We start from the raw sequence: 18,826 nt of genomic DNA on the forward strand, positions 1-18,826 counted from the left end.
TCAGACTATAACTATGATGCTCAGTGACCACAAGCCTCAATATTTGTGTAAGGAGTAAAATCATGCTACATAGCCAAAAAAGCAGTCATTGGAGCTCCGCCATTTGGATACTAATAATAACAATCAATCAATCAATCAATTTTTGTATCCTGCCCGTCTGACTGGGTTGTCCCAGTCACTCTGGGCAGCTTCCAACAGGGTATACAACACAACTGAACATCACACATTAAAAGCATCCCGATAACAGGGCTGCCTTGAGAGGTCTTCTCAAAGTCAGGTAGTTATTTATCTCCTTGGCATCTGGTGGGAGGGCTTTCCACAAGGTGGGCGCCACTACTGGGAAGGCCCTGTAACATCGCTTCTCGCAGTGAGGGAACCGCTAGAAGGCCCTCGGAGCTGGACCTCAGACTTCGGGCTGGACAATGAGGGTGGTAGACACTCCTTTAGGTATACAGGGCCGAGGCCGTTTAGGGCTTTCAAGGTCAGCACCAGCACTTTGAATTGATACTTATAGCTGGAGAAGTGTAGTTTATGCAAGATCTCTTCAATGAAGACAGTTTGCCAAACCCTTGAACACAAAAACACAAGAAGAGCCTGCTGGATCAGACCAGTGGCTCCAAATTCTTGAGACTGGACGTCTTCTCGGATTTGGCAACGGAGTCCTGGGCCGCTGCAGAGAAGTGGGAGGAATGTCCTTCATCCTTTTGGCTCTCTCCCGGTATGCCCCGCGGAGGACCTTAAGGTCCACAAATGACAACACTTTGGAGGTCCCGGGCCCTAAGGAAGTTAGATTAGCCTCAACCAGAGCCAGGACCTTTTCAACTCTGGCTCCAGCCTGGTGGAACGCTCTGTCTCCTGAGACCAGGGCCCTGCAGGATCTGATTTCTTTCCGCAGGACCTGTTAGACAGAGTTGTTCCGCCTGGCCTTTGGCTTGGAATCCACTTGATCCCCTCCCCCTCCTTTTTCCTCCTGTGACGGAACTCCTATTTGGGGACTTCCCTGGCTTTTTTCTGGCCCACGTAGGACCAGTCTGGATAGCTGGCCTTGGTGAAGACTTGACGTTTTCATCCCCAAAAAAGTCTTTGATTTGAGTTTCCATTGAAATGAGACTGTATTTTAATGTTTTAATGTTGTATTTTAATCTTGTTTTTAAGCTGCAATTCAATCAATTTGTTTTATATGGGTGTTAGCCACCCTGAGCCCAGTCTTGGCTGGGGAGGGCGGGGGATAAATAAAATTTATTATAAGGAAGGGGGTGCCCTGGAGGAGACTCACCTGAGGAACTCCAGGTCGTCCCAGCCGTTGTGGATCAAGCCCTCCTCATATTTCTCCATGCCGATCGCTCTCAGCCACTCGCCCACACTGGACTCACTCTGCCTGGAGCTGCTGCGGCCGTCCTGGCTAAGGGTCTGAGGGGCGGCAGACGGACAGACACATCAGACAAAGGAAATTGACAAGCTGGAAGGTGGGCAGAAGAGGGTGACTAGAGGATTGAGGGCCTGCAAGCCAAGCCCTGTGAGGAACGGTTGAAGGAGCTGGGTATGTTTAGCTTAGACAAGAGGAGACAGGATATCAAATATCTCAAGGGCTGTCTCATGGAGCTGTAGGTGATTGGAGGCCGAGAGGGAGTCTTGTTGTCTGGGCAGCCCAGGACCTCCAGACCCACCACCCAGACTTGCACCCTGGGGAGGTCACTCCAGTCCTGCTAATGCAGCAAAAACAACACAGGAGGCAGCAGTTATAAGTTTCCAGTCTCTGCGGCCACAGCAGGCGCTGTGATTCTCCAGCGGTTTGAGTTCACCCTCGGAGGCGCGCTCCATTGTCTTATTTGTCCATGCCTACACTAGTTTTAGGATGTGATTTTGTTTTCAAGTTTTAGTTATGTTGTTTACTTTGTTTTTAGACAGCACACCGCCCCTTGATTTCTGAAATATTAAGTGGTATTAAGTGGTATCAAAATGCTTTTAAAGAAAGGGAGGGAAAGAGAGAGAGAGATGCAGACGAGGTTTTACGGCATCGCAAGCGCCTTTGTGGGAAGCCAGGGCAGAAATTCAGTGCTGGCAAATATTGATCCTGAGGAGATCTTCAAACCCTGTCAGTCCTGGAGATTTCCCCACTTCGCTTTGGGTCCAGGGGTGAAGAACATCTGGGGTAATTTGGGGCTGACACCCCCTTCCCAAACTCCCCAGAGCTGCCTCTCCCGACCCTCATCCAGCTTCTGCTTGCTCTTCCGTCCCCGTTTCCAAAGAAGAAAGTAGATTCTGCAAGTTGTGTCTCTATTTCCCAAGGACTCCACCCTCTCCCACTCATTTTGATTTGGGGGGGGGCTGGATCCCCAATGGGCACAGCAGCCCCCCCCCATTTGGCAGGGGAGGCCCTCCCTCCCTCTTTCCCTCCTCCCCACCCCCAGAGCGTACCTCTTCTGCCAGGTCTTCCTCGATGCTCTCGCGAATGGACCGTGGGGGGAAGGCGATGGGGCGGCTGTAGTCGGGGTGCAGGCACCGGTGGTGGGGCAGATCCAGCCTCACTTTGGTCAGGGGGTGCGCCGGGGGCCGCCCCGACTGCTCCCTCCCCAGCGCACCACCATTGCTGCCGCCGGCATAGTCCACCTCGCTGAGGGTCTTGGCCATCTGGAGGACGGAGCAGGAGCGGTCGTCCAGGGGACCCCCGGGCCCCTGGGGGGCACTGGGGGGCTCCATCAGGAACCCCGGCCCCAGGGACGGAGCCGGCCTGGGGTGCACCTTGGGGGGCTTGGCCTCCAGGGGCTCGCTGAAGGCCACGGTCGCTTGGGCCTTGCTCGCTCCGTGCTCTTCCACCCGGGTGGCCGCAGGGGTGTAGAAGGAGTCCCCGGAGACGTCAAACTCCACCAGCTTGGGCAAGGGGGGTGGCGGGAAGTCGGGGGGCGGCAGGTTGAGGACCCCTTGCTCCTCCTCCTCCGAGCTCTCCTCCGCCCGGCAGGGGGGCTGCTGCGGCCGCCGGTGCTCAGCCTGGATGGGCACCGTGATCTGGACTTTGTTCCTGGGGGCGGGGGGCTTGGCCGCCGTCGCCAGGGGCAGATCCGAGACCAGCAGCTGGTGCGGGACCCCCTCCAGGACGTAGTAGGCCGGGTTGTTGAAGCTGTTCTTCAGGGGGGGCCCATCGGGATCCGGGGGGGCGTCCGGCCTGGGCCTGGGCAGGAAACAGGAGGGGCAGCTGAGGCAATTAGGAACAAGACAAAGCTTTTTCATCCAATAATTTTATTTTTGTGCTCAGTGCAGGAGTCTCCTTGGACCAATTAGCAAAACCAAGTCTCCTTGGACCAAAGCAATCACTTTGCACTGTGACAATAAAAGGTAAAAGGTAAAGGACCCCTGGACGGTTAAGTCCAGTCGAAGGTGACAGGGGTGTGGCGTTTGTGGGATGTACCGTATTTTTCGCTCTATAACACGCACCAGACCATAACACGCATGTAGTTTTTAGAGGAGGAAAACAAGAAAAAAAATATTCTAAATGAAACAGTGGATGTATGATTTTTGTGGTTCATGCTGTGGCCACAGACATGGGATCTGACAGTGAGTTTGGAGTAGCCAAATGCAAAAATCCTGAGGATCCATGTGGATCCATGCTTTGTAACCACGTTTTTGCACCACTGTGACCCTAGGCCACAGTGGGTGAGTGATTTTTTTGGTGCAAGATGTAGCCATGGACATGCTATGTTATCTGATGGTGAATTTGGGGTGACCCAGTGCAAAGATCCTGTGGATCCATGCTTTGTAACCACGTTTTTGCACCATTGCAGCCCCAGGCAACCGTGGGTGCGTGATTTTTTTGGTACAGACTGTAGCCATGGACATGTAATATGATCTGATGGTGAATTTGGGGTGACCCAATGCAAAAATCCTGAGGATCCATGTGGATCCGTGCTTTGTCACCACGTTTTAAATGGGGAGGGAAGGAAAAACACAGAAGGGACAAGAAGCACAAGAGGGGTGTGCGGAGAAGCAGCTGGCTAAGAATGCAGGGGAGGAGTTTAACGGGGTGGGGGGGAGGAAAGGAAGGCAAAAGTCCCCCCCCCCAAGCCAGCCCTCTCTCTCTCTCTCTCCCACCTGCATGTTTTTCGGCTGCCTGCGAGTCCCTAGAGCACGGAGAGGAGGAGGTGGTGGGCTGGAGCCTGCACACAGTGTGACTAGGAAAGAATTAGAAGGAAGGGCTCGATCCTTTCCTTAACCCTCTGCTTGCCAGGAGGGCAGGGGATTCCCTGCTCTTTGTTGAGTTTGAGCAAACGCAGCAACAGAAGCGGGTGGGCAGTAAGACCCTGAGGCAGAATGCAGGAAAGCAGCAGCTTCCGCCTTCCCTCCGCCGCCCGCCCGATCTTATTTTTGCCTGATTTTTGCCTATTTTTGCCCCGGCGAGTCAGCTCCAGGGGCCACACATTTGCTCAATAACACGCACAGACATTTCCCCATACTTTTTAGGAGAAAAAATCTGCGTGTTATAGAGCGAAATTTACGGTAATCCACTGGAGCAGTCAAGTACAACATTACCTAATTGCCTAGAGTGGACCTGCAGGAGATGTTGGTCCAGCCAGTCGAGCTTCCTGTTACACCTGGCTGGAGCATCCCTCCTTTGCATGTAACTAGTAGGTGGGTGTGACCTTTCCAGACCTGGTAAAAGTCTTAAGTCACTTAACCACCTTCCCTTTCCTTCTCTTTTTCGTCCTGCCTGCTTCCTGCTTCACCTGGGTCCCTGGGTTATCTCCCATACGGGGTAACCTATAAGTACATATTTGTAACCTTAAGCCTAAAGCCTGCCTTCAGGGATCAATCACATTGTGCTCTGCCTGACCGTGAGTAAACTTCTTATTGTTACTTATGAACAAGACCGTTGTGTCTTTATTCTTTTAAGGAGGGAATCAAATGGGTCTTACCAGAAATAACAGAACTTAAGAGATTCTTAAGAGAGTTAGGAAGGATAATATTAATCAATATATCCTCTCCTGTTACCCACAACATTCCCACAGCGTTCATCTCACTTCAGGCTGAAGGAGCCGGCGTTTGTCCACAGACAGCTTTCCGGGTCATGCGGCCAGCATGACTAAACCGCTTCTGGCACAACAGAACACCGTGATGGAAAGCAGAGCGCACGGAAACGCCGTTTACCTTCCCGCCGGAGTGGTACCTATTTATTTACTTGCACTGGTGTGCTTTTGAACTGCTAGGTTGGCAGGAGCAGGGACCGAGCAATGGAAGCTCACCCCTTCGCGGGGATTCGAACCACCAACCTTCTGATAGGGAAGCCCAAGAGGCTCAGTGGTTTAGGCCACAGCGCCACCCGCGTCCCCAACCGTGATAATGGGCAGGTAGCCACATTAGCTGCTGAGGACCAGGAGCGAGTCCTTGGTCAATTTGGGACACTGTCAGTGACTTATTTCGCTTCCCTTGCTGGGGTGGGTTCACCCCTTTCCTGAAGACCCAACATTTGCTATGATTCTACAATCCATTTGCAGCTCACTCACCTGCCCTGGGATGCCTCGTCTCTGGAGGTGCCGCGATGGGGAGCCGGCGGGCGGCTGTCTGTCTGGGTGCCGGGCTTCTCCAGATCATCTAAGAGCTTCCCAACGGGGCAGGCGGCCATTGGTGGGGCGTCCCCAGGGGAATGTTTGCGCCCCACAGATCTAGCGGATGGAAAGGTTTGAGAAGGCACAACGATGAGACCTTTAGGCCCGGAAGGCTGCCTGAATCTCTTTACTTACCACACTCCCGAGGAACGTGAAGAACGTAAGAATTTCTAGCTGCTAGGTCAGACTAAAGGGCCACAAGAGCCAAACAGGGGCCCCCGTGGGAGACCCACACGCAGGGCCTGAGCGGAACAGCAAAAAGCTGGTCAACACTGGCTTTTATTTTATTTTATTGTTCAGCAAGACTGGACACTTATCAAAAGATATCTCCAAGTGGTTTACTTAATACAGTGGTACCTCGGGTTACATACGCTTCAGGTTACGTACACTTCAGGTTACATACGCTTCAGGTTACAGACTCTGCTAACCCAGAAATAGTGCTTCAGGTTAAGCACTTTGCTTCAGAATGAGAACAGAAATTGTGCTCCGGCGGCATGGCAGCAGCAGGAGGCCCCACTAGCTAAAGTGGTGCTTCAGGTTAAGAACAGTTTCAGGTTAAGTACGGACCTCCGGAACGAATTAAGTACTTAACCTGAGGTACCACTGTATGGCAATTGCATGCAATGGCACCCTTTGAAAGCTGGGCACCCAAGCCTCTTAAAAATGTGGCAGTGTGGCGCAGTGGTTAGAGTGTCGGACTAGGACCTGGGGGAGCAGGGTTCAAATCCCCCACTTGGCCATGAAGCTCACTGGGCCAGTTACTGCCTCTCAGCCTAGCCTGCCTCCCAGGGTTGTTGCGGGGAATAGACAAGGAGGGGGGAGAAGCGCGTACGCCAAACTGAGCTCCAAGGAGAAAAGGGTGAAATGTAAATGCAATAAACAAATAAATGCACAGCACCCCCCCCAGTCCAGTCTCTGCCTTTCAAGGAAACTGGGAAGAAATGGAGGCAGGTTTTGCTTTTAAAAAGGAGAGAGGTTTCGCTCTGCCGCTTTGATCCTGCCCAGCCACTGCAGTTCCTATCCTGGATGTTGCCCCTCTTCCCTCCAGACCGCTTCAAGGGGGCGGCCCCGCTCCCAGAGTCTTACTTGGTGTAGTCAAGGTTGGTCCGTGTTGCTACCGGCTGAAGTTTCCCTTTGGCGGCTCCCGTCTCGTCCTTATCGATGCTGATCCATTCTGTGGGAGGGGAAGGGGAACAGGCTCTGAGTGCGGATCCAACCCTGGGGTGGACCTCCCCGCCTTGCAGTAGATCAAGGCCATTCGCACGAAATAAAGGTAAAGGTAAAGGTACCCCTGCCCGTACGGGCCAGTCGTGTCCGACTCTGGGGTTGCGCGCCCATCTCGCTCAAGAGGCCGGGGGCCAGCACTGTCCGGAGACACTTCCGGGTCACGTGGCCAGCGTGACATCGCTGCTCTGGCGAGCCAGAGCCGCACATGGAAACGCCGTTTACCTTCCCGCTAGTAAGCGGTCCCTATTTATCTACTTGCACCCGGGGGTGCTTTCGAACTGCTAGGTTGGCAGGCGCTGGGACCGAACAATGGGAGCGCACCCCACCGCGGGGATTTGAACCGCCGACCTTTTGATCGGCAAGCCCCAGGCGCTGAGGCTTTTACCCACAGCGCCACCCGCGTCCAAATACTCTAATACTCTACACGAAATACATTTCTCCAAATCGGAATAAAATCGGGATTCGCACAGGGCTGATAAAATTGAAGGAAATTAATTAGAGCCTGCTGGTCCAGCCCAGTGGACCATCTTAGTCCAGGATCCTGTTCTCTCAGCGGCAAACCAGATGCCGGTTGGAAACTTGCAAGCAGGATTCGAACACAGAGCAACTCTCCTCTGCTGAGTTATCTAGAAACTGCTATTCAGAAGCATCGCGGCCTCCGACTGTGGAGGCAGAGGAGCAGAGGCATCTTGGCTAATATCTCTCTCCTTCCCTGAATCTGTCCCATCTTCTTTTAAAGCCCTCTGATTTGGGGGGCATCCCTCCCAGTGGGGCCAGGATTGGCCTGTGGGATGGAGGTTCCCCACCCTCTGCTTTAGAGGTTGACCCACCCAGCAGAACAACATGACGTTTGTCGTCATCTACCGGGTTTCACGCTCATCGCCAGCAGCGCTGCGTAGTGGTTAGAGTCCTGGGCCGGGACCTGGGAGAGGTCAGGGTTGAAATCCCCACGAAGGTCAGTGGGTGACCTCGGGGGCCAGTCCCTGCCTCTCAGCCTGGCCTACCCCCCAGGGTTGTCGCGGGGGATTAAACGAGGAAGGGGGTGAGCCACAGGCGCTCCTTAGGGGATATAGATGCAATAAATAATAACAAATTACTGTTATTATCAGCATCGTCTTATTTTTTATTATTATTAAATGCTTTATTGGTTTAAAACTTTATAACAGAAATGTTCAATGGATGTTGAAAACAAAATAGAAGAACAAAAATAAACAATCATTCATTCCTTAACTGATAACTTGCCTTGTACATGAATTTGTAATTGAATTTAACATGACCTCCAATCTTCCCATTGCGTTCCCGAATCAAATTCCTTAAATACACGCTCTTAACTTCCTTTCCTCCATGTTATTTAACTTACTATAAAATTTATTTTATAATATCCTACTTGCACACCAAAGTTCAATCAAAACCTGCCAGCAGATTAATATTTTGGCAACGTTCTTTTACACAGACTCCGTATACGTCCCACTCTCTGATAAATTTTTCATCAGTTAACGTCTCGTAGCTGATAGTCTCGCCAGCTCAGTGTACTCTCTTATTTTATTTTGCCAGTCTGATTTAGATGGAATAATTAATAATAAATTACTGCTATGATCAGCATCTCCTTCAGTGGAAGGTCCCAAGGTAATTTGCAGCATAGAAAAACCCAGAAAATAAAAACCCACCTTAGCTGGGCACACTGTGGAGAGCCAAAGGTACTCCCATCACAACCCCCCGCCCCTCGTGCTGGCAGCCCCCTCCCTCTCCTGCTCCTCCTCCTCCTCACCGTAGAGCCTCTCGCGGGTCCCCATCCGCTCCGCTGGGACCCGCACCTTCATGGAGCCACGGATGTTGCCCGTCTCCTCGCCACGGTGGGACAGGTAGGTGAGGAACTGCTGGGCAGTGCTGCCAATCATGGACTTGAGGGCAATGACACACTCGCCTGCGTGGGGAAGAAGAGGCAGGGTGGGTCAGGGCATGGGGCGAGGGGCAAAAGAGGTCCAGCCCAATTGCCGCGGCGGAAGCAGCCTCGCCCCCCACCTCGCCTTTTGGGGGGGGGAAGAATTAGGGCTAGCTGGCTGAATTGGTCCTACTTGGGCCAGCGAGGAGGCCAGGGGAGAATTAGCTGTGGGGTCTCAGAGCAGGTGATCTTCATAAAAGGGGAGGGAGAGGGAAGGGAAGGGAAGGGAAGGGGAATAAAAGATCAGGCTGAATTCAAATTAAAGGCCAGGCAGAATAGCTCTGTCTTACAGGCCTGGCGGAAGGAGGTTAAATCCTGCAGGGCCCTGGTCTCATGGGACAGAGCATTCCACCAGGTCGGAGCCATCACTGAAAAGGCTCTGGCGGAGGATAATCTGATTTCCTTAGGGCCCGGGACCTCTAAACTAGGTACCTAAGCCAGTTGCAGTGACCTCAGGACCAACTTCCCTCTGCTATAGTTTATTTCTTTGTTATGTAACCTAAGCCTGCCTTCAGGTACAGTTCTGTAAACCTGAATGAATCTGAGAGTAAAATAGTTTTATATTAACATGAATCAGATTCGTGTGTGTATTCTTTAAGATGGATTCAAAGGGATTTTTAACCAGGACGGCGTCTTTATTAGTAGAACTCAGACGAGTCAGCAACAAGCTGGTGGCTGCATAAACTTATAAAGGGGATTGTTTAACTCTGCTAAAGTAGACCTTCCCACATAAACGGCCTTGGCGCAGTATAACTGAAGGAGTGTCTCTACCCTGGACACTGAGGTCCAGCACTGAGGGCCTTCTGGCTGTTCCCTCCCTGCGAGAACCAGGCAGAGGGCCTTCTTGGTGGTGGCACCTGCCCTGTTGAACGCCCTCCCATCAGATGTCAAGGAAATAAACAACTATCTGACTTTTAGAAGACATCTGACGGCAGCCCTGATTAGGGAAGTTATGAATGACTGATGTTTTATCGCTTGATAATGATGGGAGCCAACCAGAGTGCCTGCGGAAACCCAGCCAGATGGGTCTTGAAACCGGCGAACTGATTCAATCTGCAAGCGGATAGCAAAACAGCGACTGCGTTCCTGCAGAGCTACACTCTGAAGTCCCGCCTTCCTGTCAAGACTGCCATGCATGGACGAAAGTCCAGTTCTAGGTCCAGCGTGCCTGGTTCTGCCACGCACCTGGTTCCCCACCTCCAGGAACTTCCCAGCTCCTTACCATAGGACTCGTAGCCATCCAGAGATTTGACCGTCAAGAGGATGTGCTGGTCTTGGAGGTATTCAATGTCGGAGAGGATGGGCTTGAGCTGCAGGCAGAAGAACGAAAGGGGATGAGTCGAGGCCAACGGGAGCGTCAACGCACCAAATGTTTGGACAGGTTTACTTTGTGCGCCTCTTTGAATCTCAAGAGGAGACAAGCTTAGCGGCTCTGTTTGCTCCAGAGGGGAGTCTTAAGGTAGGTTTACCAGACGTCCCCGGTTCCTGGGGACAGTCCCAGATTTGCAAATCTGTCCCCGGACAAATTCCGTCCCCGGAATGTCCCCAGATTTGCAAATCTGTGCCCGGAAAACGTGGCAGCGGCAGCCTCAGCAGCCCGGAGCCAGCCTGGTAGCACAGTTGGCTCTGGCCGGCTTCAGGAGCTGCTCCATGCTGTGGCGGCTGCCATTTTTCCTCGCCGGAAGTCCCCATATGATGTGTCTTGTGCGATCTCTTGCCCCCTTCCCCCTTTGTTTTGACTGATCGGGGGAGGTTCGGGAGTCACGGGTGGGCAGCCGTTTCCCAGTTTTTAAAAAACTCTGCGCATTTATGTTTCACAGGGTGCGAAAGAAGGGCTTTGCACCTTAATACAATATGCATGTGTGCTTGGGCCCAGGGTCTTTTGCCTCACCATCCCCACTACTGACTCCCTGTTGCTACTCAGCTTCCAAAAAATAAAAATAAAAGTGTCCCCAGATTCATTGAAAAAAAATCTGGTAACCATATCTTAAGGCCACTAACAGCAGGGCCTTTAGCGTGGTGGCACCTGGCCCTTGGAATGCGCCTCCAATGAACTTCAGGTTGATGCCAGAGGTATTGGCACAATATCGGTGACCAGATGGAGTGCACCTCTCAGGAGAGGCTCCTCTCTCTCCCCCCCCCCCCCGGTTCCGATAGGCCCCTGGGCCCCTCTCGGCCTCTTGCAGCTCAGGGACCTTCTGCGCCCCCAAACTGTCAGACGCTGGCAGGAGGGCATGGGGGAAAGAGGAGGAAGAGTCGCCTCACCGTCGGCAGCTGCCGGGACGACCACTGCACTTTCAAGAAGTTGATGTTGTCACTGCTCTGCGAATCGTTCTCAAAGCTCTTCTTGAATTCTGGGGGAGGGGGGTGGAAGTTAATAATAATAATAATAATAATAATAATAATAATAATAATAATAATAATAATAATTTATTTATACCCTGCCCTTCCCGGTTCAAAACACCGGGCTCAGGGCGGCTAACAACAAATTTAAAACACTTAATTGATGCAACAAAAAACATCATAAAATACAGTATAAAACATGAATAATAAATTCAGGATTCAAAAATCAATTTAGGGGGGAAATCCATCCAATAAACATTAGATGATCACCAGGGCTAGCTGGCTAAATTAGTCCTATTTGGGCCAGTGAGGAGGCCAGGAGAGAATTAGCTGTGGGATCCCAGAGCGGGTAATCTTCATAAAAAGGGGAGGGGGAGGGAGGGAAGGGGAATAAAAGATCAGGCTAAGTTCAAATTAAAGGCCAGGCGGAATAGCTCTGTCTTACAGGCCCGACAGAAGGAGGTTAAATCCTGCAGGGCCCTGGTCTCCTGGGGCAGAGCATTCCACCAGGTCGGAGCCATCACTGAGAAGGCCCTGGCCCTGGTGGAGGATAATCTGGCTTCCTTAGGGCCCGGGACCTCTAAACTATGATTATTCATGCACCTTAAGGTCCTCTGCAGGGCAGACCAGGAGAGGCAGTCCTGTAAATACGAGGGCCCTAAGCCACAAAGGGCCTTAAAGGTCAAAACCAGCACCTTGAACCTGACCCTGTATTCCACCGGGAGCCAGTGCAGCTGGAAAAGCACTGGGTGAATATGCTCCCATGGCAGAGACCCCGTGAGAAGCCTCGCTGCAGCACTCTGCACCCGCTGGAGTTTGTGGGACAGCTTCAAGGGCAGCCCCAAGTAGAGCAAATTACAGTAGTCTTAACAGAAGTTAAGGGTCAGCCCTAGCCAGGGTGGCTATTTCCACAAACACACCCCAAACACACACACACACACACACACACACCCCTACCTTCTAGGCAGGCAGAGTAGAACTCTATGAAGAACTTGGTCCTGCTGGCTGTCTTCACAATCGCCTCGATGCTCTCGAATTCAATGTAGGCCTGGTCTGACGATTTAGAGAGACCTGGAGGGTGGGAGGAGAGAAGGAGGGTGGGATGCGTTGGAGGGGGAGACCCTGGACAGGTCCCCTCCCTCAGGAGGCCAAACCACCAAGAACCAGTGAGAAATGCGGACTGGATTCAAGAGGTTGGACCTCTTCGGTAGACCTGAAGGAGTGTCTCCGTCCCCATCGTTCTGCCCAGACACTGAAGTCCAGCGCCGAAGGCCTTCTGGCGGTTCCCTCCCTGCGAGAAGCCAAGTTACAAGGAACCAGGCAGAGGGCCTTCTCGGTGGTGGCGCCCGCCCTTCAGATATCAGGGAAATAAACAACTATCTGACTTTTAGAAGACATCTGAAGGCAGCTCTGTATTGGGAAGATTTTAATGTCTGATGTTGTTGCTTTTTTATTATTGTTATTGGTGTTCTGTTGGGAGCTGCTAAGAGTGGCTGGGGAAACCCAGCCAGATGGGTGGAGTATAAATAATAAATTATTATAATATTATTATTACAGTGGTACCCCTGGTTCTGAACGGGATCCGTTCCAGAGGCCCGTTCGCAACATGAAAAGAGCGTAACCCGCAGCGGCGCGTCTGCGCATGCGCGGGTTGCGATTCGCTGCTTCTGCGCATGACGTCATTTTGCGCTTCTGCGCATGCGAGAGCGGCGAAACCCGGAAGTAACCCTTTCCGGTACTTCCGGGTCGCCGCGGGATGTAACCTCAAAGCACGTAACATGAAACGGACATAACATGAGGTATGATTGTATTATGGGATGTTTTTAGCTGAGATTCCCGCACTACCTGACCCTTGGGTGTGTCTTCCAATTCTGCAATTCTACAGCTCTATACTGGTGCCGTCTCAATCCCTCTCCATCCAAGCGCACGCATGCACACACTCGTCATTCGCCAGTACCTTTCTTGGAAACAAACTGGGACGTGACCCCAACTTCAAATGCCGCGAAGACAGGGGAGTGGTCGCTGCTCACAATATCATCCGTGCATCCTGACAAAGAAGGGTAAGAGTGTCAGGAGAACTCTGCTGGATCAGGCCAATGGCTTATCTAGTCTGGCATCCTGTTCTTACATGGGCTGACCAGTTGCTCCCATGGGGAACCAGCAAACAGGATTCGAATACAAGAGCATCTTTTCCCCTCTTGTGGTTTCCAGCAGCTCATTTTCAGAAGCATGGCTGCACAGAACTCACCGTAAGAGTTGCTGTTGATGTGGGTTTCCGGATAGGACTTCCAGAGGATGCGGTCGCACCAGGAGGGAACGTTTGTCCGCACCTGGGAACAAGAATCAGAGATTTCTTTGGAAAGGAAACTCTTGAATGCAGAAAGCCCCACCATCCGCTCTTTGCTTTTGACACTTCTCTGACTAAGGAATCTGCACTCAAGCAGAAGATCCCAGGGTTCAATCCCAGAGTAGGTCTGGGAGAGATCCCACTGGGAAACCCTGGAGAGCCCTGCTGCCAGTCAGTGCAGGCAGTATGGAGCTGTATGGGCCAAGGGTCTGGCTCAGTAGGAGGCAGCTTCCGATGTTCCCAGGGACAGGCTGCAAGCTGAACTCTGCCTCCCTCCCTACACAGCAACCGAGCATTTCTGCCCACTCCCCTCCCATTTGCGGCCAACCCCCTCGTCCCAACTTCACCCTTTCCCTCTCGGGCCAGCAGCACCTACCCCAGTGGGCTTCTGTTTATGCCAGACGTAGGTGTCCCGGGAGCCCCTCTCGTAGCGGTACGTGGGGGGGAAGGTGATCTCCTCCTCGCCTGGGGAAAGCGGAAGACAAACCAGAGACCGGCTGCTGCACAAACCCAGCAAACCATGGCTAGCCTTAACCATGGTTCAACAAACCAAGGCTGGCATTCACCACGTCGTGCTCAGACATGATACTGAGCTACGTTTAATAGAAAGCAAAAGCTTATGTCTCCTTGATGCTGAAGCAGAAGAGAAAGCGAAAGCCCAGGTGAGGTTTCTTCAAGTCACAATTGTCCATAGTTTATTGTGACACATGAATGCAGCGGTTCTGCTGCTTATGTTTTATGTTGCATTTATTCTCCTGTGAGTGACTATTGCATTATGGTTGTTAAAGGTAAAGGTAAAGGACCCCTGACCATTAGGTCCAGTCGTGACCGACTCTGGGGTTGCGGCGCTCATCTCGCTTTATTGGCCGAGGGAGCCGGCGTACAGCTTCCAGGTCATGTGGCCAGCATGACTAAGCCACTTCTGGCGAACCAGAGCAGCGCACGGAAACGCCGTTTACCTTCCCGCCGGAGCGGTACCTATTTATCTACTTGCACTTTGACATGCTTTCAAACTGCTAGGTTGGCAGGAGCAGGGACCGAGCAACGGGACCTTCTGATCGGCAAGTCCTAGGCTCTGTGGTTTAACCCACAGCGCCACCCGCGTCCCCATTATGATTGTTACATGACTTTAAACTTCCACCCGACGCTTTAAGGGACTGCCATTTGAATTTTCTAAATTAGTAATGGCGAGGCGTGAAGTTGCAGGTTCAAAACTCAGCTCAAGCCTGAACCTCCTCGTCCTTCGCTGGCAGGAGGTGGAGAATGCAGCTGGCTTACTTGGCAGGGCAGCCGCAAAAGTTACTGAGATAATGTATATCAAAAATGTTAGAAAAGCTATTTAGATATTGAGTGTTATTCCCTATTACTAACATAGCCCTTTTATCTCAAGAGGCAACACCATGCTTCAGCTTGTTCCTCCCTCCCCATCCATCCTGTGGCAAGGAGTTCCACAGGCTGTGCCTTCTACTATTACGGATGCTAGCCAACCTTCCTTTAAAAGGGAGTTATTGAAAACAATCTGGGACCCTTAGCTCATCACTCAAAGCTGAGTTGGAGAACAGCGGCTGCAACACACAACTCCTAGAGTTGGAGAAAGAGGGGAAAGGGGGGCGGGGCGGGTTGAGGAGAGAGAGATCAGCCGCTCACTAAATCGCAGGAAGATCTTGTGCTTCTCCTTCTCCAGGTTGAGCTGATCCACCCTGAGGAGCGGCTCAAACTCCTTGCGATTGATGTAGCTGAGGATCTCCTGAGGGAGGGGAGGAAAAAATGCCACAGATCAGTGTGTGGAACCTCGCAGAATCGTAGCATAAACAATATTCCTTGTTTATTTAATTTAATTATAATATAATACAATAATTAATTATAATAATTTTCATTTATTCTTATAGACAACATTTTCAGTGTACTTCTAAGCATCAGTTGCTGCAAACCGCAATCAGAAGAGAGATGCTCTTCTGCCCGGATCCTGCTCGCAGGTTTCCCATGCTGGTTATCTGGTTGGCCATGATAAGAGGAGGGCTCTGGACAGGATCATGGGCCACGGGCCTGATCCAGCAAGCTCTTCTTCTGTTCTCGTGGCCCCCCCCACAAGCCCACCCCCCTTCCTCACCTGAATGTCCATGTCCAGGCGGTAATTGAGGTCCCCAAACCAGAAGAGGTGAGTGAAGCGGAGGGAGATGTCGAAGGAGCTGAGCTGCTTGTCGCCCAGGGAGAGGAGGCGAAGGATGTCCAGGTAATTCTGGTTCCTCCTGGATGGTGGAGATGGGAGAAAAGGAGGACCGAGGTGCATGAGAGCGTGGCAAAAGAAGGAGCCGGTTCTGCGCAGGGTTTCTGAGCGAAGTTTACTTTTTCCTTTCATTTATGAATCTTTCCATAGGAAACACGTCAATAATAATAATAATAAATATAGTAGTAGTAGTAGTAGTAGTAGTAGTAGTAGTATTTATACCCCGCCCCTCTGGCTGGGTTTCTCCAGCCACTCTGGGCGGCTCCCAACAGAATATTAAAATACAATAACCTATGAAACATTAAAAGCTTCCCTAAAGAGGGCTGCCTTCAGATGTCTTCTAAACGTCAGATAACTCGGGATTATCCTTGTCGATTTATACTCCGCTTAAACCCAAAACGGGCTTCTAAAGCAGTCTGCAAAGTGTAAAACCAGCTGTGTGGATGTTAATACGTAAATGTCAACAAATTGGACAGTTAAGACAACCCTGTTGAAATAATAATAATAATAATAATAATAATAATTGTTTGTTTGTTTGTTTGTTTATACCCCACCCCTCTGGCTGGGTTTCCCCAGGCACGCTGGGCAGCTCCCAACAGAATATTAAAAACAGGATAAAACACCAGTCATTAAAAACTTCCCTAAACAGGGCTGCCTTTAGATGTCTTCTAAACGTCAGATAGTTGTTTATTTCTTTGACATCTGGGTGGGAGGGCGTTCCACAGGGCGGGCGCCACCACCGAGAAGGCCCTCTGCCTGGTTCCCTGCAACTTGGCTTCTCGCAGGGAGGGATCCGCCAGAAGGCTCTCGGAGCTGGACCTCAGTGTCCGGGATGGACGATGGGGATGGAGACGCTTCTTCAGGTATACAGGACCGAGACTCCTCCAGCCCAGCAGTTCTGTCCCCAACCCCATTCCTAAACGCTCAAGAGCCCTCCAGCCTACCTGGCGTGGCAGAGAAAGGACTTACCTGGCTGTCTTCTCGTTGCCGGAGGTGAGGTGACAGTTCACAAACCCGAACGACGTGCCGTTGAACATGAAGGAGACACCGACAGCCCCCTTATTGCCTAGGAAGCAAAACACGTGGAGAATGGAAAATATTTAAGGAATATATAAGATTATATTGTAAACATGATACCATCTTAGCAGAACTGGAATGATACTTGTGAACAATAAATAAAAGAAACAAATACCTTAGTGGAACGTATGGAAAAGGATATAAAATAAAACTTTGCGATAAAACCATGACAATACGAAAAGTATAATGAGAATGACTGGCAGTTTTATGCAGAAAATTTTATTTGACGGTTGTATAAAATTTTGGTTCTTTTTGTATTTCCTTTTTTATTTTTTCAATTTTTTTCTTGCTTTTACATTGTGATGATCTTTTCTTCTTGTATTTAACTTTGCTATCCTTACCTTTGTTGTACGCTTGTATTTTAGACCAATAAAGACTTATTAAAAAAAGAAGGAAGCAAAATAATTGAGGTGATGCGGGAGGCAGGCATTTCGGCAGGAGAAGGGAATTGCACAAACTCCTCCATTGCTGCTTCATTGCAACTTTCCCCTTTCCACAAACACGGGTGACTTTAAAAGAGGATTAGGCAGATTAATGGAGGAGAAAGCTGCCATTGGCTATATTCTGCCTCCACAGTCAGAGGGGGGATAGACCTGAATACCAGTCAATGGGAACCCCAGGTGGGGAGAGGGCTGTTCTTGTGCTCAATTCCTGTTTGTGGGCTTCGCTTTAGGGCATCTGGTTGGCAACTGTGAGAACAGGATGCTGGACTTTGCCCTGACCCAGCAGCCAGGGCTCTCCTTGCGTTGACTTTTATAATAATAGTAATTTTATTATTTGTACCTTGCCCATCTGACCAGGTTGCCCCAGCCACTCTGGGCAGCTTCCAACAGCTGTAGATTTTTTGGACAGGTGTTATATGGTCTCGGTGGCCACTCCCAGTCACCAGTCTAGCTGCCGCATTCTGGATTAATTGCAGTTTCCGGGTCACCTTCAAAGGTAGCCCCACGTAGAGCGCATTGCAGTAGTCCAAGCAGGAGATAACCAGAGCATGCACTACTCTGGGGAGACAGCCCGCGGGCAGGTAGGGTAGACAGCTGCCCTAGACTGCAGTTCACATTACAGTGGTACCTTGGGTTACATATGCTTCAGGTTACAGACTCCGCTAACCCAGAAATAGTACCTCGGGTTAAGAACTTTGCTTCAGAATGAGAACAGAAATCGCCGGAAGTGACGCGGGGGCAGCGGGAGGCCCCATTAGCTAAAGTGGTACCTCAGGTTAAGAACAGTTTCAGGTTAAGAACGGACCTCCAGAACGAATTAAGTACTTAACCCGAGGTACCACTATACAGTGATACCTTGGTTCTCAAGCTTAATCCGTTCCGGAAGTCCGTTCCAAAACCAAAAGCGTTCCAAAACCAAGGCGTGCTTTCCCATAGAAAGTAATGCAAAATGGATTAATCCATTCCAGACTTTTAAAAACAACCCCTAAAACAGCAATTTAACATGAATTTTACTATCTAACGAGACCACTGATCCATAAAATGAAAGCAATAAACAGTGTACTGCAGTCACACAATCAATCAATCAATCAGTAGCTGAACTGGGCTCCACACAGTCACAAAAACAAAACAAAAAGAGTCACAAAAACAAAACAAAAAGAGTCACAAAAACATAAAATAAACAGACAGACCTCAGCGTAACACTCAAAACGGAAGTGTGGCACTCAAATCAGAAGCATAACACTCGAAACGGAGCACGTTCGACTTCCGAAAAAAGTTCGCAAACCGGAACACTTACTTCCGGGTTTGCAGTGTTTGGGTTCCAAGTTGTTTGAGTACCAAGCCTTTTGAGAACCAAGGTACCACTGTAAGTGTTTCAGCAATTCACCAGCTTCTGCTCCTCCCACCTGCTCAAATTCCTCTCCAGGCAATAAATCTTCCCAAATGCGTTTGAGCCGCAGTTGTTTGGCAAAGACCGCCAGCAAGAGCGCAGAGCTTTGTGGGAACGGGGAGGAGGCCTCTTTGGTTCAGTGGTAAAAGCTTCTGCAAGCAGAAGCTCAATCCTCACAGCATCCGGGAACAGAAAAAGGTCCCTTGCAGAGAAGCCCAGGATCCAACGGCAGC

General features: G+C 50.7%; 1 protein-coding gene across 2 annotated transcripts in view; it reads right to left on the bottom strand.

Moving 5' to 3' along the window:
- INPPL1 (inositol polyphosphate phosphatase like 1) overlaps positions 1 to 18,826 on the bottom strand; it is a 74,663-nt gene that overhangs the window by 3,821 nt on the left and 52,016 nt on the right. For both annotated transcript variants that reach the window (XM_028725775.2, XM_028725774.2), the window contains exons 14-27: positions 16,653 to 16,749; positions 15,567 to 15,705; positions 15,104 to 15,203; positions 13,833 to 13,921; positions 13,358 to 13,439; positions 13,067 to 13,156; positions 12,067 to 12,180; positions 11,032 to 11,120; positions 9,989 to 10,076; positions 8,593 to 8,748; positions 6,684 to 6,771; positions 5,496 to 5,654; positions 2,419 to 3,169; positions 1,277 to 1,410 (exon numbers count right to left, since the gene is read on the bottom strand). In XM_028725775.2, coding sequence (XP_028581608.2) covers positions 1,277 to 1,410; positions 2,419 to 3,169; positions 5,496 to 5,654; positions 6,684 to 6,771; positions 8,593 to 8,748; positions 9,989 to 10,076; positions 11,032 to 11,120; positions 12,067 to 12,180; positions 13,067 to 13,156; positions 13,358 to 13,439; positions 13,833 to 13,921; positions 15,104 to 15,203; positions 15,567 to 15,705; positions 16,653 to 16,749 — 2,176 coding nt within the window. The remainder of the gene's footprint in view (positions 1 to 1,276; positions 1,411 to 2,418; positions 3,170 to 5,495; positions 5,655 to 6,683; positions 6,772 to 8,592; positions 8,749 to 9,988; positions 10,077 to 11,031; positions 11,121 to 12,066; positions 12,181 to 13,066; positions 13,157 to 13,357; positions 13,440 to 13,832; positions 13,922 to 15,103; positions 15,204 to 15,566; positions 15,706 to 16,652; positions 16,750 to 18,826) is intronic.

The sequence above is a fragment of the Podarcis muralis genome, chromosome 4, assembly GCF_964188315.1.
Source record: "Podarcis muralis chromosome 4, rPodMur119.hap1.1, whole genome shotgun sequence".
Classification (NCBI taxonomy): domain Eukaryota; kingdom Metazoa; phylum Chordata; class Lepidosauria; order Squamata; family Lacertidae; genus Podarcis; species Podarcis muralis.